At 39.3% G+C, this 21,204-nt stretch overlaps 1 protein-coding gene across 1 annotated transcript in view; it reads left to right on the forward strand.

The window, feature by feature from the left end:
• LOC149457718 (uncharacterized) overlaps positions 1-21,204 on the forward strand; it is a gene marked incomplete at its 5' end in the record, with an annotated part of 276,029 nt that overhangs the window by 27,976 nt on the left and 226,849 nt on the right. The window contains one exon of the mRNA XM_089683111.1: positions 20,885-20,994. Within this exon, the coding sequence (XP_089539237.1) occupies positions 20,885-20,994 (110 nt within the window). The remainder of the gene's footprint in view (positions 1-20,884; positions 20,995-21,204) is intronic.

A 21,204-nucleotide genomic window follows, 5' to 3' on the forward strand; every position in this document is an offset into this window, starting at 1 on the left:
GCCGACATCTTCAGTAAGGGAAACCGGAAGTGAAACCTTAAGGCTTTACAGCCGGACTACTACTGCGCATCCACAAAGCGCGCTGTGCTTTGTGAATGGTCCCACAGTCTTCTGGGATCTGTGAAGTGCCCCAGACGGTTGCGGGGGGAAGAAGGGCGGGCAGAACTTAAGGCTCAGATTGCTGTGGCGCATCTGACCTGAAGTGGGAACGGGTACCTGTCAAAACCAGGTACCCGCTCCCTCTTCCCCCCAAAAAAGTGGCAAATATGGCAGTGGAGGGGGTAGGAGACAAACAAGCATTACTTCCCTTTTTCTTTAACAGGGAACATTAAAGGAAGTCGCTGACTGCAAACTTTGATACTGGGATGATGCTTGCAGGAGCAGGAATCATCCCAATATAACCACTTCACTCCTCTCAGGATGTTATGGGGGTTATTTACTAAAATGTTTTGATGCTACTGTCCAAACTAGTTTAACACATAAGGGGAGATTTACTAAAACGGCAATGTGCAAAATCTGGTGCAGCTCTGCATAGAAACCAAACAGCTTCTAGGTTGTACTGTCAAAGCTTAACTGAACAAGCTGTTAGAAACTGATTGGCTACTATGACTACTATGCACAGCTCCACTAGATTCTGAGTCCACCAGTTTTGGTAAATCTCCTCCTATATGAAGTCCACCCAGGCCAAGAGATTAACATCATAATTCCTACTTTAGGAAAATTTTATTGTACCATTGTATAGCAGTGTAAAATAAATCTGGCTTTCAGTGAAAGTAGTAGATAGATTTTATGTACAAAAACAGCCTGTAAATACCCAGGCACATTTATATCTTATGAAAGTGCAATTGTATGTAAATCTCTGTAAGAAAGCCTTTATTTTTAATGCTTTGTAAGGAGATGGCATTAGTCTATTTAAATAAACATTGTAATGTTGCCAAACATTCTTATATCTCTAATTATATCACCCACTCTATCTAATTACATCACCCACTCTACATAGACATCCTAACTGATTTGTCAGAATTGAAGGTTTTGGATGATGGTTGTTTAATAGCTATGGTTATCTCAAGGATATCATTTTCAGTGACAAAAGATGGCCCAATACGAATACAAAAATGCCAAGAGCACTTCAGCCTTACGCATGCTGCAAGTGATTGTATTCAACATACAAATCCATAGACAGATTGCATCTGGTTGCAACCATAATTCCATGTCATACCCTATTCTTATCAGTCAATGCACCATACACAGCTGCTGAAAAATCGTATTTCCTTCCAGTAGTACCACCTAGGTCAAACACACATTTTGCCAAATGAATAAATTAAGACAAACACAGCAACATTTTTGCAGAATCAAGAAAAAAGTAAATACTCATGACTGTGACTACAAAAGCTGTGCAGATATTTTCAAGGACATGCAAATAGTTATCCCCAAATGGATTTTCAAGGCCACAGAGAATGAGAGAGAAAGGTTTATTCATTTAAATGATTGGTTCATAAAGGAAAGAAGTTTTAAATTCAGAGCACTCTTAACCATTTGCCAGAGTGCACAGTCAAACTGACATGACATTGCCTCCCCTTTTTGCCTCAGTAATGAAGGTGAAATTTTAAGTGGTTTTTGCCATGGATTTATATTTTCTGATTCTTTGTCAAAATGAAGCCAGCTTTAATTTGGAATATGGCCTCCTAGGATAATTTTTCATTTCACTACAATTACATCCGGGGGTTGTCTGTTTTGTCACAAACCATCTTTTTTTGTTCAGCAGTTATTGCAACTTTTTTTATTATAGTTACCTCTCACTTCATAATTTTGTTAGTACAAAAGACTTTAAAACAAAAGACTAGAGACTATCAGACTATACATATTGGATGCTATAATGACAAAAAACTGTTTAAGCAGTTTGTTAAAAATGTGTCATGAAAATACTGCAGAACTTAAAGGCATTGTACACATTTAAATGTTTTCGTTTTAACTAGGCATTAGTGTAGTTACATGTATATTCCCTATGTCTTAGTTTGCCTTACTTTGTAATAATGGGCTCACATGTTGTGGCTGCACTCTGTAGTGTCATGGCTGATCAATTCCCCTAGGTCCATATTATTTTTCACCTAGCGTGTCCCTATTCACTAAACAGACAAGCAACTTTTTGTTCCAGATCATAATCCGTGCATCACCATTTCCTCCCTGTTGCATCACAATGGGAGTGCTAATGTTACGAAGGACAGCATGGTGATCTATCTTTTCATTGCTCTGTCTGCTTGGTCTATGTCAGATCTAATTACTGATTAGCTGAAGAGCTCTAGACTGATTTTAGGAAATATAGATTCTTCACAGCAAGTGTCAGTCAAGTTTGACTACAGACAGAGGTCATGTATTTTTTTTTTTTTATTTAAATATTTATTAAATTTTTCATGTTAATACAAAAACCCAAAAAGGGAAAAAATTCTCAAACAAATAAACATTTATAACATTTCTATCTTTCCCTTACTAAAAACTCTTTTCTTTCCCATCCCACTACCCCCCATCCCACCCCTCATCCCCCCTCCTCCCCCTCTGCAGACTCTAGCTCGTTCTACTCCTTGAGGCTTATTAATTTTTTTGCTAACATCCTAGTTCATATTTTCCTATATTTCTCCTTCAATCCTGCTCTTTCCCATTTTTCCCATCTCCTGAAATAAACTCTCATCTTATATTCCTGTATATGGTATGATCTTTCCATTCTACCTATCTGGTTTACTCTATTAATCCAGTCTTCCTCCTTCGGTACCTCAGCCTTCCGCCAAAACTTAGGTATCAACCCTTTCGCCGCATTCAAGAAATACCAAATACCTGAGTCTTTATATTTATTTACTGATGTCTCCACATTGTGTAGGAGGCACGTCTTTGGGTCTAAGCCTATGTCAATTTCAGTTATTTCTTTAATCAATTTGACTATTATCTTCCAAAAAGCCTGGATTTTCGGACATTCCCACCATATGTGAAACACCGTGCCCATCTCTCCACATCCTCTCCAACACTTATTTGAATTCTCCCCATTCATCTTGTGCTCTACACTCGGTGTAATGTGCCATCGTGTCACGCACTTATAATTAACCTCAACCTCTCTCATACTCACATTGTCGTGTATCAATCTAAACATCTTTCTCTGACTGTCTTCATCAAACTCAACTCCCATATCTCTTTCCCATTTTGTGATAAAAATTAACTTTGTGTTTGTGTCTAATTCTGTGAGTATTCTATACACTTTTGAAATACCGTGCTTCCCATCCCTTCGTGTCTCTAACAACCTTTCCAACATATTCCACTCCTGTTTTACTCTCAGGGGTTTCGGTAGATTTCCAATAAAACATTTCAGTTGATGATATTTCCACTCATCTATTCTAATAAAAATATCTCCCTTATTCTCCATCAAATCTTTAAGTGTTCTCAATTCCCCCTCCACCAGAACATCTCTCAGTTGGGTATCCTCCTTTCTAAACCATCTCCCTGATATCTTATTTTTTCCCGGAGGAAAGTAATCAGAATCAGTGAGAGGCATTAAAATAGAATTAAATTCCCATTTCATGTTTTTGTGAAAATTGTCCCATATCCTAAGAACATTTAAAGTGTAGATACTTGTGCTTTCTTTGATTCCCCTGAACTGTGGTGGAACCCATATCATCTGGTTCAATCTAACGCCACTAAGATCATTTTCAATTGTTACCCAACTTTTCCCCTTATGGTTAAATGTCCAGTCATATATTCTTGCTAAAACCACTGCTTTATAGTATCTCTTGACATCTGGTAGACCCAGTCCCCCTTTCTCTTTAGTCCTGCTCAATGTTTCATATGCTATTCTAGGTTTTTTATTCTTCCATATGTATCTTGTTAACATTTTTTTCATTATCTTAAAGAAGGCTTCTGGGATTTTAATTGGTACCATTTGAAATCTATACAGTATTTTAGGCATAATTACCATTTTGACTAAGTTTATACGTCCTATCCAGGATGGATTTCCACCTTCCAGTCTTTTTAAATCTTCCCTGATCTCATTTATCAAAGAGATATAGTTTAATCTATACAGATGTTTAGATGAGGCAGTGAGTTTTATTCCTAGGTATTTTATCTCTTTTTCTCTCCATATAAAGGGGAATTCTTTTTGTAGTTTTTCTTTTTCGTTCTTTGATACATTAATATTCAGGATCTCTGTTTTCGTTGGATTAATTTTTAAATTTGATAGTTCACCGTACTCCTTCAGAATCTTCATTATATTTGGGAGAGTTATTCGGGGGTTCCCTACATAGAACAATAAGTCGTCCGCAAAGGCAGCTACTCTGTGTTCTGTGGATTCTATCTGAATTCCCTTTACCGCTCCACTATTTCTTATTATTGACAACAAAGGTTCGAGTGACAATACATATAGCAGGGGGGATAGTGGGCAGCCTTGTCTTGTACCATTAGACATTCCAATGGGTTCTGATCTCTCCCCATTTACCGTGATGATTGCAGTAGGCTCCCTATATAATTTACTTATCCATTCTCGCATTCTATCGCCTATCCCCAGTACTTTTAAGTTGTCCATCATAAAGCCCCAGTCCACTCTATCAAATGCCTTCTCTGCATCAATCGACAAGAGCACCACCGGGGCTTTCCCTTTTCTACTTTTCTGAATAAGCATGAGGGTTCTCAAGCCGTTATCTCTACCTTCTCTCCCCGGTACAAAGCCCACCTGGTCTCCATGTATCCATTCAGGCATCAAGTCCCTCAACCTGTTTGCTATCACCTTTGCATACAGTTTAGTGTCAGTGTTCAATAATGAAATAGGTCTATAGCTGGAGCACTGAGATGGATCTTTTCCCTCCTTATGGATAAGCACTACATGGGCCTGTAGGGATTCTCTCCTCACTTCCATCCCCCCTCCCAGAGCATTCATATATTTCTCCAGCTTGGGTAACAGTACTTCACTAAATTTCTTATAGTACTTAACTGTATAACCATCCGGGCCTGGGCTTTTTCCCCCCCCCTGTGCTTTTTAATGCTGTTTTAATTTCTTCCTGGGAAATTTCTGCGTCTAGGGAGTTCAACTGTGCTTCACTTAGTTTTGGTAATCCCGCATTTTTTAAGTATGTCATCTTTTTTTTATTAATTCCCTCTTGAGTTTCTTTTAGAGGGCCTTGGGGACTTATATTATATAACTTTTTGTAATACTCCGTAAACACTTTAATAATCTCTTTATTTGAGTGGACCAACTCCCCCTTTGAGCTTTTTATCTTTTCTATATAGTTCCTATTTTTCTTTTTATTCAAGGCTCTCATCAGATATCTTCCTGGTCTGTCTCCCCATCTATATCTCTCGTTCAAAACCCTGTTGTATACTCTTCTCTTCTCCTCATCCATCAACCTCTCTAGTTCATCTTTTTTATCCAGCAACTTCTGTCTCGTATCTTTTGTTATTTTCTTCTTATGTATCTGCTCTAAGTCTAATATTTCTTTTAATAGCCGACTGACCCTCTCTCTTCTTTCCTTTTTCTTCCTTGCTCCTGCCGCAATCAAGATTCCTCTTATGAATACCTTATGGCTTTCCCAGACTGTGGCTATCGATACTTCCTCTGATTCGTTCTCCTTAAAGTATACCTTAATCTCTTTCTCGATTTTCTGAACTACCTCCTCATCCAGAAGAAGAGCCTCATTTAACCTCCACCCTAATCCTCCAGTCCACCTTCTTCCCCATCCCATTTTCATTACGACCGGAGCATGGTCCGAGAACGTCCTTGTCTCTATGTCAATTTTAACCAGGTGATCTATAAGTTGATGGTCTATTAAGATGTAATCTAATCTCGAGTATATCTCATGTGCATTAGAGAAGAAGGTATAGTCTCTGTCTTTCATATGCGTTATTCTCCAGGTATCCACTAGTTGACATTCATGCATCACTTTCTTCAAAGCTCTCAGAGACCTACTCCCCTCTCTCTGCACAGAAGAGGTATTATCCCTTTGTGGATCCATACAGAAATTTAGGTCTCCAGCTACTATCAAACGCCCTTTTTTGAATTCCATTAATTTTTTCAACAGACCCTTCATATATATCTCCGGGTTTTTATTAGGGCAGTATATATTGGCTAAAGTACACTCTATCCCCTGAAGTCTACCTTTTAAGAATAAAAACCTCCCCTCCAGGTCGGCTCTTCTATCCTCCAGCTCAAATCTCATATTCTTTGCCAAACCTATTGCAACCCCTTTTGCTCTTTTAATTGGAGAATCTGCATAGTACCATATTGGGTAGTGTTTGGATTTCAATTTCACGTTTGCCTCTATCTCAAAATGCGTCTCCTGTAAAAATACCACTGACGTCGCCCTATGATGTAACTCATTAAACAACCTAAATCTCTTCCCTGGACAACTCAGTCCATTCACATTATAAGTTATAAACTGTATTTCTTCCATCTTTCCCAGTTAACTCCATCTCTCTTCCAGATTGCCTCTTCCTCTTTGTCCCTTCTGTCGTGCAGAGTGTTAACCCAATACCTTCTCCCCTCCCTCCCACCCAACTCCCGTCCCATCCGACTCCCATCCCCTCCCCCCTCCCACCCATTTTCCCAACCCACCCCCCTTCCTCCCCCTCCCCTCTTTTTAGGCCTATTGATTGCCTACCGATCATTTGTGGTAATACTATCCACTTTTGATTTAATCTATAGGGGAAAAACTCCAGCCCTGGACAGCTTTCCGCCCTTCCCCCCCTCCCCTTTAACCCCTAAGTCCTACCAAGATATCTCAATAACAGTGGTTTGAGGGCGGCAGGGACAAGGCGGAGAGAGACAGGAGGGCGAGAGAGAGAGAAAAAAAAAAAAAAAAACTATTTCTCTCCCTCTCTCCATCCCCCCCCCGCCCCGCCCCCCCCCCACCAACCAATTGCCAGTCCTCTTTTCTTTTCGTTCTAATTTCCCAGTATTCTTCTTCCCAACCAGGAATCTCCATTCTTTGTAGATTGAGTCTGTCGCAGAAATTTTTCAAGTCTTCTGGGAACCTAAGATATGCTGTAGTTCCATTTCTCCATCCTATTAGGCACTCAGGGGTCCCCCATCTATATTGCACCTTTTGTTCTTTCAATCTTTCCAATAGAGGTCTAAGGGTTCTCCTTCTCCATAAAGTCTCTGGTGACAAGTCCGCATATATCTGTAAGTCCTTTCCTTCATACATAATTACTGCTTTTCCCTTTATCCTCTTCCAGATTTTATCTTTATCTAGGAATTCACAAAATTTGACAAGTATATCTCGTGGCCTATCCTTTCTCGAATTTCCTTGGAGTTTTCCTTGTCTAGAAATTCCTTCTATTTTATATTTTTCCATATTAGTACTGTCCACTATGGAGTTTAATATTTTACAGACCATCTCTTGCAAATTTTCTCCTTTAGAATTCTCTGGGACTCCACGTATCCTAATATTTCTCCTCCTATTCCTATTTTCTTGTATCTCAGCCTTATAAAACAGTTTTTTTTGGGCTTTCCCCATGTTAACTATTTCTTTTTCCATTTCGGCAATAATTTGGGACTGTTTTTTGACTTTTTCCTCCGTTTCTTCCACTCTCACCAAAAGGTGTCCCAAATCATTACGAATATTTACAATTTCTTGTTTTATTGTTTTCTCCAGATCTTTGAACATTTCTGCCATTTCTTTTTTGTTTGGTATTTGTAGCTCTGTCTCCATCTCTGTATTAGCCGATATTTGTTGGCTGCTAATGTCAAGGCCTAGTGATAGTCTAGGGCTACTTTCCAGGCTCAGATCTACTTCACCTTTTCCACTTTTGCCCTGAGTCCTTTCTGGGGTTATATTTCCCTGGGAAGTGTATTTTTTAATAGTGCCAGTCTGAGTCCCTTTTAGCCCACTTCCTTTTGCGCTTTTATTTTTCATTCTTCTATTGCTCTTATTCTTCTTTATAGGCTCAGGGGTTAAGGAGAGATAACTATTGATATATACGTCACTACTTATCCACTCATTTGATTTTCAAGCTTTTCATTCATCTTTCATCTTCTCCTTTTCCCTGCTTTATATTTCCCACTCAAGGGGATCCCCTCTCTTCTCTCACACACTGCCTCTCCCAACAGCCCACAAGAAGCACATAATTTTATTGAGACTCGGTCAGAGTCACTCACCCTGCTCGTATCTCTCTTCTTCTCGGGGCCCGACCAGCATTTTCTCTCTGTCCTTCAGCTGGGCAGTGTGTTCGTTTTAGGGGTATGTTCGTTTTAGGGGTTCCTCCAGAAAAATCCTCCTCCTTTCTCTCTCCACTCCCCCGTGTCTCTCCTCCTTCAGAAGCAGGACTCAGAGCAATGGGCCAACTATCAGAGCCCCAAACAACGGACCGACCAGCACGACCCCCAGCAGTTCAGCAACGATCCAGGTCCCAGCCAAGAAGCCGGCAGACAGAGCTCCGGGTAGAAACCGGTTGAGAGGGTTCTGAGCACTGGGCTAGGATGCAGAGCTCCGAGCAGTGAGCCTACCAGCAGGGCACCAGACTATCGGCGCTAAAGCAGGGGACCAGGTATTGGGTCGGCAGCCGTGCTCCAAGGAGTAGATCCAGAGGCCGATCAGCTCCTCTCTCTCTGCACCAAACACCGGCCGGCTTCCTGGTTTCCCAGTGGTGCTTAGCGGCCGGCCACGTGGCTGCACCGCTCCACCTTATCTCTCCGCTGCCCGACACACCTTCACCCCGAGCACCGGAGGCGGATCCCTTCTCACAGATCAGCTCTCCCGCGGGGTTCCTCCATCCATCCAAGGGGGATCACCGCACCGCAGCTCCACATCACAGGTAGGGGTTTGGGGAGGTGGGTGAAGGAGCTTGTCCGAGAGCTCCTACATCTGGCTCTCGTCAGCCGCCATGGTTAGGCTCCGCCCCACTGAGTGACAGAGGTCATGTATTAACCTATGTGGTGCCATGCCGCATGCTTCTAGTTTGAGCACAAACAGAAATTACTGACACTGGAATGTGAACAGTCACTCTAGTGTACTCTGTATGTACAGAGCAACAAACGACACCATGAAACTACAGGATCAAAGCACATCCTATGCAAGTGAAAAACACAAGATGCAGGTAGGAAGGTTTATAATGCCATTAGTAAACAAATATATCTATACATACATGATCCATAGCTAATGATTTTCTGTTCCACGATCGCTGTCGCTGACCTCTCCCAGCACAATAACTAAATTGCTACAGAAAGTTCCCAATGCATACTTGCGAGCAAGAGCTTCCAGTCATGTGACCGGTGTGACATTAGTCACATGATCACAATGTCCGCCTTCATCCCCCAGCATTTAGATTCTCTTAAAGAGCCATGGGTGTAAGGAAGGGGTTAATACCTAAGTACAGGAGCATTTTGAAAGATGTACAAAAATATACTCATCCATAAAGCCAACTACAAAGCTTACTTAACAGGAAGGAAGGAAAAAAAATATTCTTTTTTATTTGCTAGATGTTAGACAAAATGGGAAATGAGAGGAAGTCCTGCTAACAAGGCACCAATATCAATAAAAATACATATTCGAGTTGGAAAGGTTTAAAGTGTATTTCTGACAATATCCCAGTAAGTGAGTTTTCCCATAACTTCCTGTTCAGGCATTTGGACAATGATTTTATTTGTTATCATTAGCAATATATTGCAATTTTTATTTTCATGTCTAAACCATTATCTTTTAAAACTAGTTTGTTTAGCAATAATTTCACCAAATATAATTATTTACTTCTTGATCAAATGAATCAATTACTCCAGACTAGTGGTGGTCAAAATGAAAATTAAATTTAGTGCCTCACATGTGCCCCCCCCCCCCCAAATTACCAAAGGACCACATAATAACAGCTTGTTTTCATACATTGATGGGCATTGAGTTAGGCAGTCCATTTCTGGGCTGTAGCACATCTCAAAGCCCAAAGATCTTGATCATGCTATATTTTTACTGCAACACTTACTGAAAACAAAATGGGAGCAAAATAAGTTCCAGTGATGGTGTCAGTGGCAGTGATAATAATTTCCAACATTGGTGTCTCTGGCTGCAGTGGTAACCCCCAGCATTGGTATCAGTGGATGTAATAACAGCCCCTGCATTAACGTATATGGATGCGGTAATAGTCCCCTGTGTTGGTTTCAGTGACCACAAAAATAGCTCCCAGCAGTGGTGTCAGTGACGGCAGTAATGACCCACAGCATGTGCCACTTGCTGCAATAATAACCCTCCGCATTGGTGCCAGTGACCACAAAACTAGTCTCCAGCATTGGTCCCAGAGATCACAATGATAACTCCCAGCATTGGTGTAAGTACCTGTAATAATAGCTCCCAGTGACTACAGTAATAATCCCCAGCATGCTTCAGTCATTGCTATAGTAACCCCTAGCAATGATGCCAGTGACTGCAGTAATAGCTCCCAGCATTGGTGCCAGCGACCACAATAAAAAACCCCAGCATTGGTTCCAGTGACCACAGTACTAACCCCCAGCTTTGGTGCCAAAGACCATAATTTTAACTCCCAGCATTGATACCAGTGACTTCAATATTAGCTCCCAGTAACTACAGTAATAATCCCCAGCATGTGTCAGTCACTACAATAATAACTCCAAACAATTATGCCAATAACTTCAGTAATAACCCTCAGCATTGGTGCCAGTGACCACAATCAAACCCCAAGCATTGATACCAGTGAGTGTAATAATAGCTAATAGTTACTACAGTAAAAATCCCCAGCATGCATCAGTTACTGCAACAATAATCCTTAGCATTGGTGCCAGTGACCACAATTAAATCCTCCAGCATTGGTGCCAGTGACCACAATTAAATCCTCCAGCATTGGTGCCAGTGACCACAATAACTCCCTACTTACCAGCATTGGTACCAGTGACTGTAAATATAGCCCCCTGCATTGATCTCAGTGACTGCAATAATAACCCTGAACATTGATGCCAATGGCTGCAGTATTAGCCCACAGATTTGTGCCAGTGGCCACAATACTAGTCCCCAGCATTGGTAACAGTGACTGCAAAAACAGTCCCCTGCATTGATGTCACTACTGTAATATTAACCCTTAACATTGGTGACAGTAACTTCTGTAATAACCCTAACATTGGTGTCAATGACTGCAATAATACCCATTAGCATGTGTCAGTCACTGGAATCATACCTACATTTGTGCCAGTGACATTTATTACTAGCTCCCAGCATTGGTGACAGTTACAGCAATAATATACTTGAGCATCGGTGCAAGCGACTGCAATAATGACCCCCAGAATTGGTATCACTGACTACAGTAATAGCCCTCTGCATTGATGTAAGAGACTGCAATAACAACCCCCCTCATGTGTCAATCACTGCAATAATAACCCCAGCATTCATGTTAATGCCCACAATGATAACCTCTAGCATTGGTGCCAGTTACCACAGTAACCCCCTACATTAGTGCATTGGCTACATTAATAGCCATCTGCATTGGTTTTATTCAGTATTGGTGGTACATGGCAGGGTTATTTAACTTCCGTCCCCACATTAGTGGTCAGTGACAGGGATCTCATCTGGTCCTAGACCAACCTCTCTTTCTGAGGGCTAGGACTACAATTCTACTGTCAGACTGAGACCACTCTGCCTGACACTATCAGCTTTATTTCATTGCCATTGTGTGGGACCACAGAGAGGATCTCAGCTCCTGATAGCTAGCTACCACTTTGCAAGCTGCTCATAACGTGGCAGGCCACATGAAGAGAGTCGATGTGCCTCATTTTAGGCACTAGCACTCCAGATTGTCTGCGTATATCCTAAATAGTCTTTTTTTGTCAGCACTTTTGAGATGTTTGTTTTAAAAAGTAGGTTTCATTATTAAAAATAAAAAAGCTATTTCATCATGTATTGATAATGAATACATTTGAATATATTAGGTAAATGGAAATAATAATTTCTAACTGCTTATTATGAATCATAAATATATTCTGAAAGATAAATAGTGAAGTAATATTTGATCTTTCTATCTTCCAAATGAAAAGAGGAAGCACATGTTTTTGAAGACTCAAACGAAATAATACTTTAAACGGATAACCAGCCATTTTTCCTATCATATGTCACATACATATACCGAGAATGGGTAGTAAACCAGTAAAGTGCCTCACGGCCTTAATAGGCTACAATTTAAGTATTGTACATTTTTCCACAGGTGAATCAATAAAATTGATTGAGTGTGTTACTGAGCGATGACACACGTGTGAGACTTGGCTATATGATATCCTGTAATACAATGAATGTTAGGCAATGCCTCTACCAGGGATTATCTAGGTGGTGTAACACTTAATTTTTCCTGCCTATATTTTGGGATCTAAGATATGTTTTTCCAATTAACACTGATTATGTAGGACTTGCTTTATGTTAAAATCTTTAGCTTTCCTGTAAAAGTTGAGCTCGGCTTCATCTCCTCCCTCCTCATAGCCCCTCTCTTTTGCTAATAAGTTTGTCCATTAAATTAAAGTGAACCTGTCATGAGAGAAAGGCACTGAGTGCTATTGCTGACCTATATCTATAAAAACTAGTTTCCTGACTGTAATGTGGACACTCTGACTTTTATACTCTCCCTGACCTGGAACAAATTTGCAGATCAGGAAAAGTGAACAAAATGCTAAAGTCTCTATCTGTATAACATAAAAACAGAAAAGTGACAGCAGAAAAAAGACCAAGTGGGCCTTTGAGTCTGACCCCTTTTTTTTCTTATTTATATATATTTTTGTAATTTTTTTTTGTATGAATGTAGAACTATGTTTGTCCCAAGCGTGGTTAAATCCACTTACTGTTGACTGACTCACTACCTCTGCTGGAAGTCTATTCCAAGCATCAGCTACCCTTTCAGTAAAATAATACTTTCTAATATTAGATTTGAACCAAATTTGGTCATGTCCCCGTGTTCTTAATTTTGGCTTCAAATGAAAATTTAAAATACTGCCATCTTAAACCTTATTCACTCCCTTGATGTATGTAAAGGTTTTAATCATGTCTCCCCTTTCTCTTCTTTCCTCCAGACTGTACGTATTAGTTTCTTGAAGTCTCTCCTGATATGTTTTATCCTTCAGACCTTTCCCTAGTTTTGTTACCTGTCTCTGGACTCGTTCTATCTAATCAATATCTTTTTGTAAATGAAGTCTCCAAAAATGGACACATTATTCTAAGTGAGATCTATATAGGGGAATCAGGATCTCCTTCCTCCTGCTGGTGACCCCTATAGTAATGCATCGTAGAATTATATGTGCTTTTCCCACTGCCTGTCCACACTGCTTACCCATTTTGCAATTATATAGAATAAGTACACCCAAATCTTTTTCCTCTGTAGTTCTGGCCAACTGTACTCCCAGTGTTGTACTCTGTCAAGGGATTATTATTCCCTAGGTGCATTTTTTTACATTTAGAAATGTTGAATTGCAGTTGCAACTGCTTTGACCAATCTTCCAGCGATGATATAGGGATATATGGGGATACAGCAATGATATAGGGATATATGGGATATCAACCCTATTACACACCCTTGTGTTGTGAACAAAAAGACATACCTTACCCACAACCCTTTAGTTATATCATATACATATAGATTACATAGAACAGAGCCTTGTGGTACACCACTAATGACTGGTCTCAGTTTGAATGAACCCAATTTATAACCACATTCTGATATCTATCCTTTTGCCAAGTGCATATCCACTGAACCACCCATGGGTTAAGTCCTAGGTTGTATTACTTTTTTGATTACATCATTATGTGGAACGGCATCAAATGTCTCGCTAAAATCAAGGCTATCTTCACAGTGCCACCCAGGTCCAAAACATTAGTAATATAGTAAAAAAAATAAATCAGATTAGTATGACATTATCAATCCTCAGTAAAGCAATACTTGTTCTAGATCAGCAATTCAATGCTTTAAAGCAAGAGGGAAAGGAAGACATCCAGATAACTAACACCTTCAGCGCAGAGGGTTCAGCAATTACAGACTACATAATGCTATCATGACAGGCGTCATTTGGGATTTAGGTTAAGTGTTATGTTTAAGAGTGTGTAAGTTTTTAGGTACAATTTATGGTTTAGGGGGAGGATTAAGCACTTATGTTTGGATTAACCATTGAGGAGGGCAGGTTAATTTTTAGGGGTATTCTTTAGAAAATAGGCTAAGTAGAGCAGGAGAAGGTGGTAGGTATTGAGGAACAGGTAAGGTGTAAATTAGACTTTAGGTTATGTTACGGCTGATTTTAGAGTTAGGCCCCATGCACATTTGCCAATCTCTCTTCAATGCCTTTCTCCTGGCAGGAGAAAAGCAGTGTCAAAAACACATCTAAAGTCACATTATTTGCACATTTAGACACGCTGCATAGGAGCATCAAGAGCTGTAGGATAACATTCAGGTTTGATAGGTCTTTATCATATAGTTTAAAGACCAATTTAAGACACTTACATTGCATATCACAACTCTGTACAGGGTCCCGAGTAGGGATGAGTAAAACAACCCAGGTTTGGTTCACAGCAGGTTTGTCAAATATTGCGTGATGTCTGAGAAACCAGAATTTAGCAGTGAACCCCCTTTGAGCTCTAAGAGGGCAAACATTAAAAATAGATTCTGTCAATTTTCAAGGCTAATTTGTAAACTATTGCCATAAAAGTCCATGGGGAGCTAGACAAATCCATGGGAGACCAATGCAAATGTTTTTTTTACATACAAATACCATGGAGCAGGGAGAGGGTCTTTTTGTGCTGTCAAAAATGGCAACATTGAAAATAAATCCATTTTATATAATCCATGCTTAGGACTCTGGGTGACATCACATGTGGTCATTGATATTACTCATATTACTCAGTGTACCCAGATGTCAACTTACCTTACTGTAACCATGCAATTTATCATTTTGCAAAGGGTATGTGACATGTAAACATCAGCAGATGAAGGGTCATCTTGATAGATGAGGATTACTTTCCTCCTATAATAAAAAAAGACAAGGTTGGGATTTGATAGGTCATTATCCTATAATTTAAAGAGAAAAAAAACCCTTAAATTGCATATCACAAGCCTGTGCAGAGTCCTATCTAGGAATGAGCAAATTAGCCCAAGTTCATGGCAGGTTCATGGCAGGTTGGCCTTGCATGAAGTCTGAGAAACCCAAACTTATTAGCTAACCCCATATGAGCTCTATGGGGACAAACATTAAAAATAGATTGTCTTTTTTCAATGCTAATTTATCAAAAAGTTAATGGAGACCTGGGCTATGACATGGAGGGCCAATGCAAAAAAAATGTTTTACAAATACCAAGCAGCAAGGAGAAGGTTGTTTCATGTGGCTAAAATGTCAACACTGAAAATACACAAATCCTTTATATAACATGCTTAGAATATTGGGTGACATCATATTTGGTCAATAATGTCACCCAAAATTCCTGGCTGTCAAATTACCTTACCACAGCCATGAAATGTGTCATTTTGCAAAGGGAGTGTGGTGAAGAGTCATTGTGATTGATGAGGATTACCTCGCTGGAGGAAATGATTGACATGGATTATACCACTGGACATTGCAATTGATAATTGATTACTACAATGAGAGAAGTGTAGTTTGAAAAGGGGGGATTCTTTCCCACCCCTCCATGCAAAATACCCTTAGTGTTTGAAGGCATGTGGCCTGGTCTGGTATGGGAAGGATCTCACACCCGCTGCCTTCTCTTTCCCAGCTAACTAGACTGCATGCCTGTATAAGGGTCTGGTGGGGATTTTGAAGGGAATCCCATGACATTTTTCTGTTTTATTATATTAAGGTAATTAGTCACTTTCATTTTTAATTATATCTGACTGGTTTAAACTTTGTTTTACACTATCAATATACATCACTGTATAATGCACTTTAAGCCAGTGTTGAACTCTTAATAGGCATTACTATTTCCATTGACACCAGTGCTTGATAAAGAATTAATAGGTGTAAAGTGTTGACAAAACCAGACAAGCAAAAGAATAGTTTACATTTATATATGAAACAAGGTATTTTCTCATCCACAGGAGTATTTTCTGTTTTCAGTATTCATCATATTATTGGGGGTTATTTGCTAAAACTAGATAGTACAAAAGCTTGGTCAACTTTGCATAGTAACCAGTCAGCTTCCAGGTTTTATTGCCAAAGCTTAAGTGAACAAGCTGAATTTAGAAGCTGATTGGCTACCATGCACAGTTGTGCCACATTCTGAGTGCACCAATTTTAGTAAATCTACCTCACTGTCTCAAGGGAAAACTATAATGTTTTTTGGTCAATTTTGCCCCAAGATAGCACTATAATGTTTATGTTGTGTAAATTGAAATGTATATTAATATTACTTATTAGAGACACAATGAAAGTGCACCTCTGCCCCTCGCAAGCCTGTCTATCCTCAGGTTAAGAATGATTTCTTGGCTAGATAAGTATTCAATAAAACCTGGAGTTTCTTGTTCTTAGTTACGCTTTGATGGTTGCTATAATAGTTCTTTGATATTGCTTTTGTTCATGAAATAATTCATCCTGAAGGTTTAAAAAGAAAATATTGTAGGCATAAATTATAAGCACAATTTGTAGGCACAAATATACAACATAGTTTATGCACAGATAACATAGTGTAAATGAACATTAACTATACGTTAAAGCCCTAAAAAATACATGGTCCTAAGAAATACATTGCATTACCTGTTAACAGTTTTTTACTTTCATGCCACATTTGGGAACACTACTGCATTGCTCTGATAAAATATTTATTTGCAGTACTGTATGTTCTGTCCATTGTTTTCATAATTTGCCTAGATGCAAAAGCAGCATGCAAAGGAAAGGTATGAGGGAAAGCTATTTAATTATACAATGAAAGACTACCCGTACTTAGTCTGCAGTGTTTGCAGGGTTTTACTTTAGTTTATTCATTAAATGTAATTACAACCGCAAGTGCTACTTAATTTTTCCAAAGTAGAAAGCCAGTATTATTCAGTGGATTTAGCATGCAGGTCAGACATTTGTAACTACAGTACAAAACTGTCTCTTTTTTATGTAATATAATTTTTATAGGGTATGTTGAGAGCTTTTCTTTTGAATAACAGATGCATACTGATGGCTATAGAATTAGTTCTTCTGATAGCTTTTATGATGTGTAGTTTTGCATTAACAGTAGTGATGCAATTTATTCTCATTAGTATTATTGTAAACCATGTTTGACTGAGAATTCCTGGTAACAATACAAAGTGGCTTTAGCAGACATATTATTTTATTTTTTTATTTATTACAGGCACTTATATAGCACTGTCAATTTATGCAGCACTTTACATATATATTGTACATTCACATCAGTCCCTAACTCTCAAGGGGTGCACAATCTAAGGTCCCTAACTTACGTTCATGCATACACACACTAGGGCCAATTTAGACAGGAGCCAATTAACCTACCAGCATGTCTTTGGAGTGTGAGGAAACCGGACTACCTGGAGGAAACCCACGCAGGCACAGGGAGAACATGCAAACTCCAGGCAGGTGTTGCCGTGGTTGAGATTCGAAACCAATGACCCTAGTACTACCAAACAGAAGTGCTAACCATTTAGCCACTGTGCTGTACATTTTAAAGACTTTATGTTGTAAATTTACCTTTATAACTTTAGCTATTTTCGCACTAGCAGCGCAGAGGTTGGTGTTTATCTTTTATGGCTACATTTAGTTCACATCAAGTGCATATACTGTATACTAAATACCCAAAAAATTGTTAAAGGAGAAGTACAGCCAAAGCTTTTTTTGGCTGTACTTCTCCTGTGGATCACAGGAGTGCAGTTTGTTCTGTACTTCTGTAACCCATTTTCAGCTGACAAGGGGCTGAAGCCCGCTGTTGACTGATATCACTCAGCCGGTCCAGTGTTTGGAAAGATCCTGACTTCAAAGTCGAGATCCACCCCAGAGTCTGGAGCGGCACCTGGCTCAGCCTCTCAGTGAGCTGCTGATTGCCTGAGCCAGTGACTCCCCCCCCCCCTCCACAGCCCAGCACTCCAGTGAACATGAGGGGGGCAGAGCAGACAGTGGTGACTGACAGTTACCTCTCTGCTCAGAATGGCTGTGAGAACTCAGCGATCAGCATTCAAGTGATCGCTGCATTCTCACACTGGCGGGGGACAGATTCAGCATGGGACTGATGCTGCATCCACCTAGGTAAGTATAAATGGGGATAAAAAGTCCACACTTGTCTTTTAAAGTATACCTAAACCCTACATTTATTTCTCAATATGTCTGGTGTTATAGGTTATAGCTCACTCTACAAAGTTATTTTTTTGCAACTTGTTTTTGTGAATCTATTGTAAAATTTGTCACTCTGAGATCCTGACAGCAACAGCACTTCCTGATGCAGGCTGACAACTCTAAACCACTGCCTCAATATTAGCATCAGTGTTGTCAGTTTGCCACATGCACTCCTTCAATTGATTGTTAGAAGACCTGATAGGCAGTAGTGATGAACTAAACGTACCTGGGTTTGGTACAAACATAGTTCAGCAAACATTAGTTTATCTTTTTTTTTTGTAAAAAAAATGTAATTTCACCACCAAAATACATACTAGACCTGGGTCTGGTATGTATTTGGGGGACCTTTGGGGGTTCCCATGTTGTTTTTAACAAAAAATAAAAAGAAACAGTCATGGAAATGTCATTTAGTGTTTTTTATTTGTCACCTTTGCTTAATACATCCTGCAGCAAGAATGACCTTTAGGTCTGGTATGAATTTTAAGGGGGAACTCCACACAAAAAAAAATGCATTGGATCCCCTAAAGTCCATACCAGACCCTTAATCTGAGGATGCAGCCTGGCTGGCCAAGAAAGAGGGGATAAACATGCACCCCTCAAAGAAACATACCAAGCCATATGCCCTTGACATGGATTAGTTGCCTTGCCATGGAGGACGTCTTGGCAAAGTACTTTTCCCCATGTTGATGAAGACCCCCCTGGCAAAGCACTTTGTCATTATGTTGATGAGGACAAGGGCCTCTTTCTTACAACCCTAGCTTTGTCGTTGTGAGGGTCTGTTGGTGGGGGCTTATAAGAATCTGGAAGCCCCCTTAAACAATGAGGGGAAACCCAGATTCTACCCCCCCATATCAATAAGTAAGGAGCACATAATACCCTACTCATTCACAAGTAAGAGTAAACAGTAAATAAAAACAGTTTTTGTCAAGTCATCTATTTAAAAAAGTCCTAGAAATGTAAATTCCATCCAGTGATGTAGATCCTAATCAATCATGGTAAATGACCCCTGTTGGAAGAAAAAAACCTGATAACCCTAATGCCACCACAGCTCCTGCTAGTACAAGTATGAGGTAAGGTAAGCAGAAAAAAGTGGATATATTATGACTGCTAAAATTTTAATTCTACACATTTCAGGTCAGTAGCCCATTCATCAGGAAAAAAGTTAGATGCAAGGATCAAGTCTTATAAACAATCACAATTATATAAATATACTCCTACCAAAAATAGTTTATGGTGTCATTAATGCCAGTTCTCATTTCTGTTATGGAAGATGTTGGTGCCTAGGTATCAATTCTCTATGTACAGAAAAAATACTATCATCAATTTTCTTTATTTTTCTTAGTAAAATATTTAATAGTGGTGTGAAGCTTTGTAAAGCACATACATTTGAAGAGTTGTGAGGACATTTTATAAATGTGTTAAACCTAAATGCATAAAAAGAACTAGTAAGCACATCAATCCTATTAAAAAAATGAAAACGTAGATCTAGTGTGGTATGGGTTTAGGAGATGTAGCTGCAGGGCTTGCAGAAGTAGCAACTTCTGGCAGGTTCATAGCTAGGGGAACTGAATGCTGATTCAGATTTAGGAGTCTGTCTTTATTCACCTTGTTACACATGAACAAGAAGGAATCATTAGCTAGAATTGTCACATTACTGTATCTGTTTCTGCTTCGTTGTAGTTATTGAAGCATCATCATGATATGTTTAGCAACTAAATGATGCCTTCATGGAGACCTTTGCACTGGAGTGAGACCTTTTTTTGCACTGTAGGTGTGAAGGTATTCTGGACACCTAAGGCAATGCCCCTTGATTTCTGAACATGTGGTCCGCCACATAAGTCAATTGTAGCATAGTTATGGTATTTACCCATAGAGCATTGATACCTAGACTTTTTTGATCAATCAGAGAGCACTGTTCAAATACTGTAATCCACAATAATTAATCAGAAGATTTTTCATTAATCTGGCTTTGGTAAAATTAAGTACCATATGGTTGTTGTGGGTTGCTGCTGCTTGTACATTCCTGCTCTTCACACAGCCTACTCAGCAGTGATTCTCTTTTTGGTTTATGTGTGAATAGCACCTGTTAAACTTGTGTTAAGCTACAGCTTTCGATTTTTCAATATGGTGAAAATGTTGTAGCGGTTCATTTACTAAAGTTGGAGAATGCAAAATCAGGCTCACTTCTGCATAGAAACCAGTGAGCTTCTAACCTCAATTTGTTCAAGGAATAAAACCTGGAAGCTGATTGGTTTCTATGCAGAAGTGAGTCTGATTTTGCACTTTTCAGTTTTAGTAAATAAACCCCATAGCTACAAAAATATTGTAAGAGATATAGTTGTAAAATATGCAGAGAGGTCAATTTGATGTAAATGAATTATGAGTAAAACAATGTAACCTTGGGTAGTCAAGATCAATCACAGATAACAATATCTAAAAAGCAAAATTACAGTACTTTCTTTCTGTTTTAATGATGCCACTTTACTTTTAAACATCCCCTTGAATTGATTTTTTCCTATATTTCAGCCCTTTCACTATCTAATGTATACAAATTTATGTGAATCAATATTGTTCAACCATTGAAAGTATCGTGTATTATGCATTTAAAGACTGTAATATAATATCTTTCAGGCCACCTCCAGTGAGTGAATCTGCTCTAATTGGAACCACTGTTACAGTAGTATCGGCTGCAGCATTAAACCAGACTATTGTGTATGCAATCATCTCAGGGAATGATCAAGGTAAACTGCCTATTTTAGGTTCATGTGCTGCAAGGTATTCAGTCATTTACAAGCAATAATAATAATGTAAAGATCAGGCATTTTCCACTGAAAGAGGACCATGCTGTTAGGAACTAAAACGGGATACTTAACCAAATATATAGTAAAAGCTCCTTTAAAGCTGGCCTTCGACAGAAATGAAGAGCATTAACACTTCTCTATCCCTCCGCT

This window comes from Staurois parvus, unplaced genomic scaffold (assembly GCF_062004578.1).
Source record: "Staurois parvus isolate SC_StPar_1 unplaced genomic scaffold, SC_StPar_1.0 ptg000303l, whole genome shotgun sequence".
NCBI lineage: Eukaryota > Metazoa > Chordata > Amphibia > Anura > Ranidae > Staurois > Staurois parvus.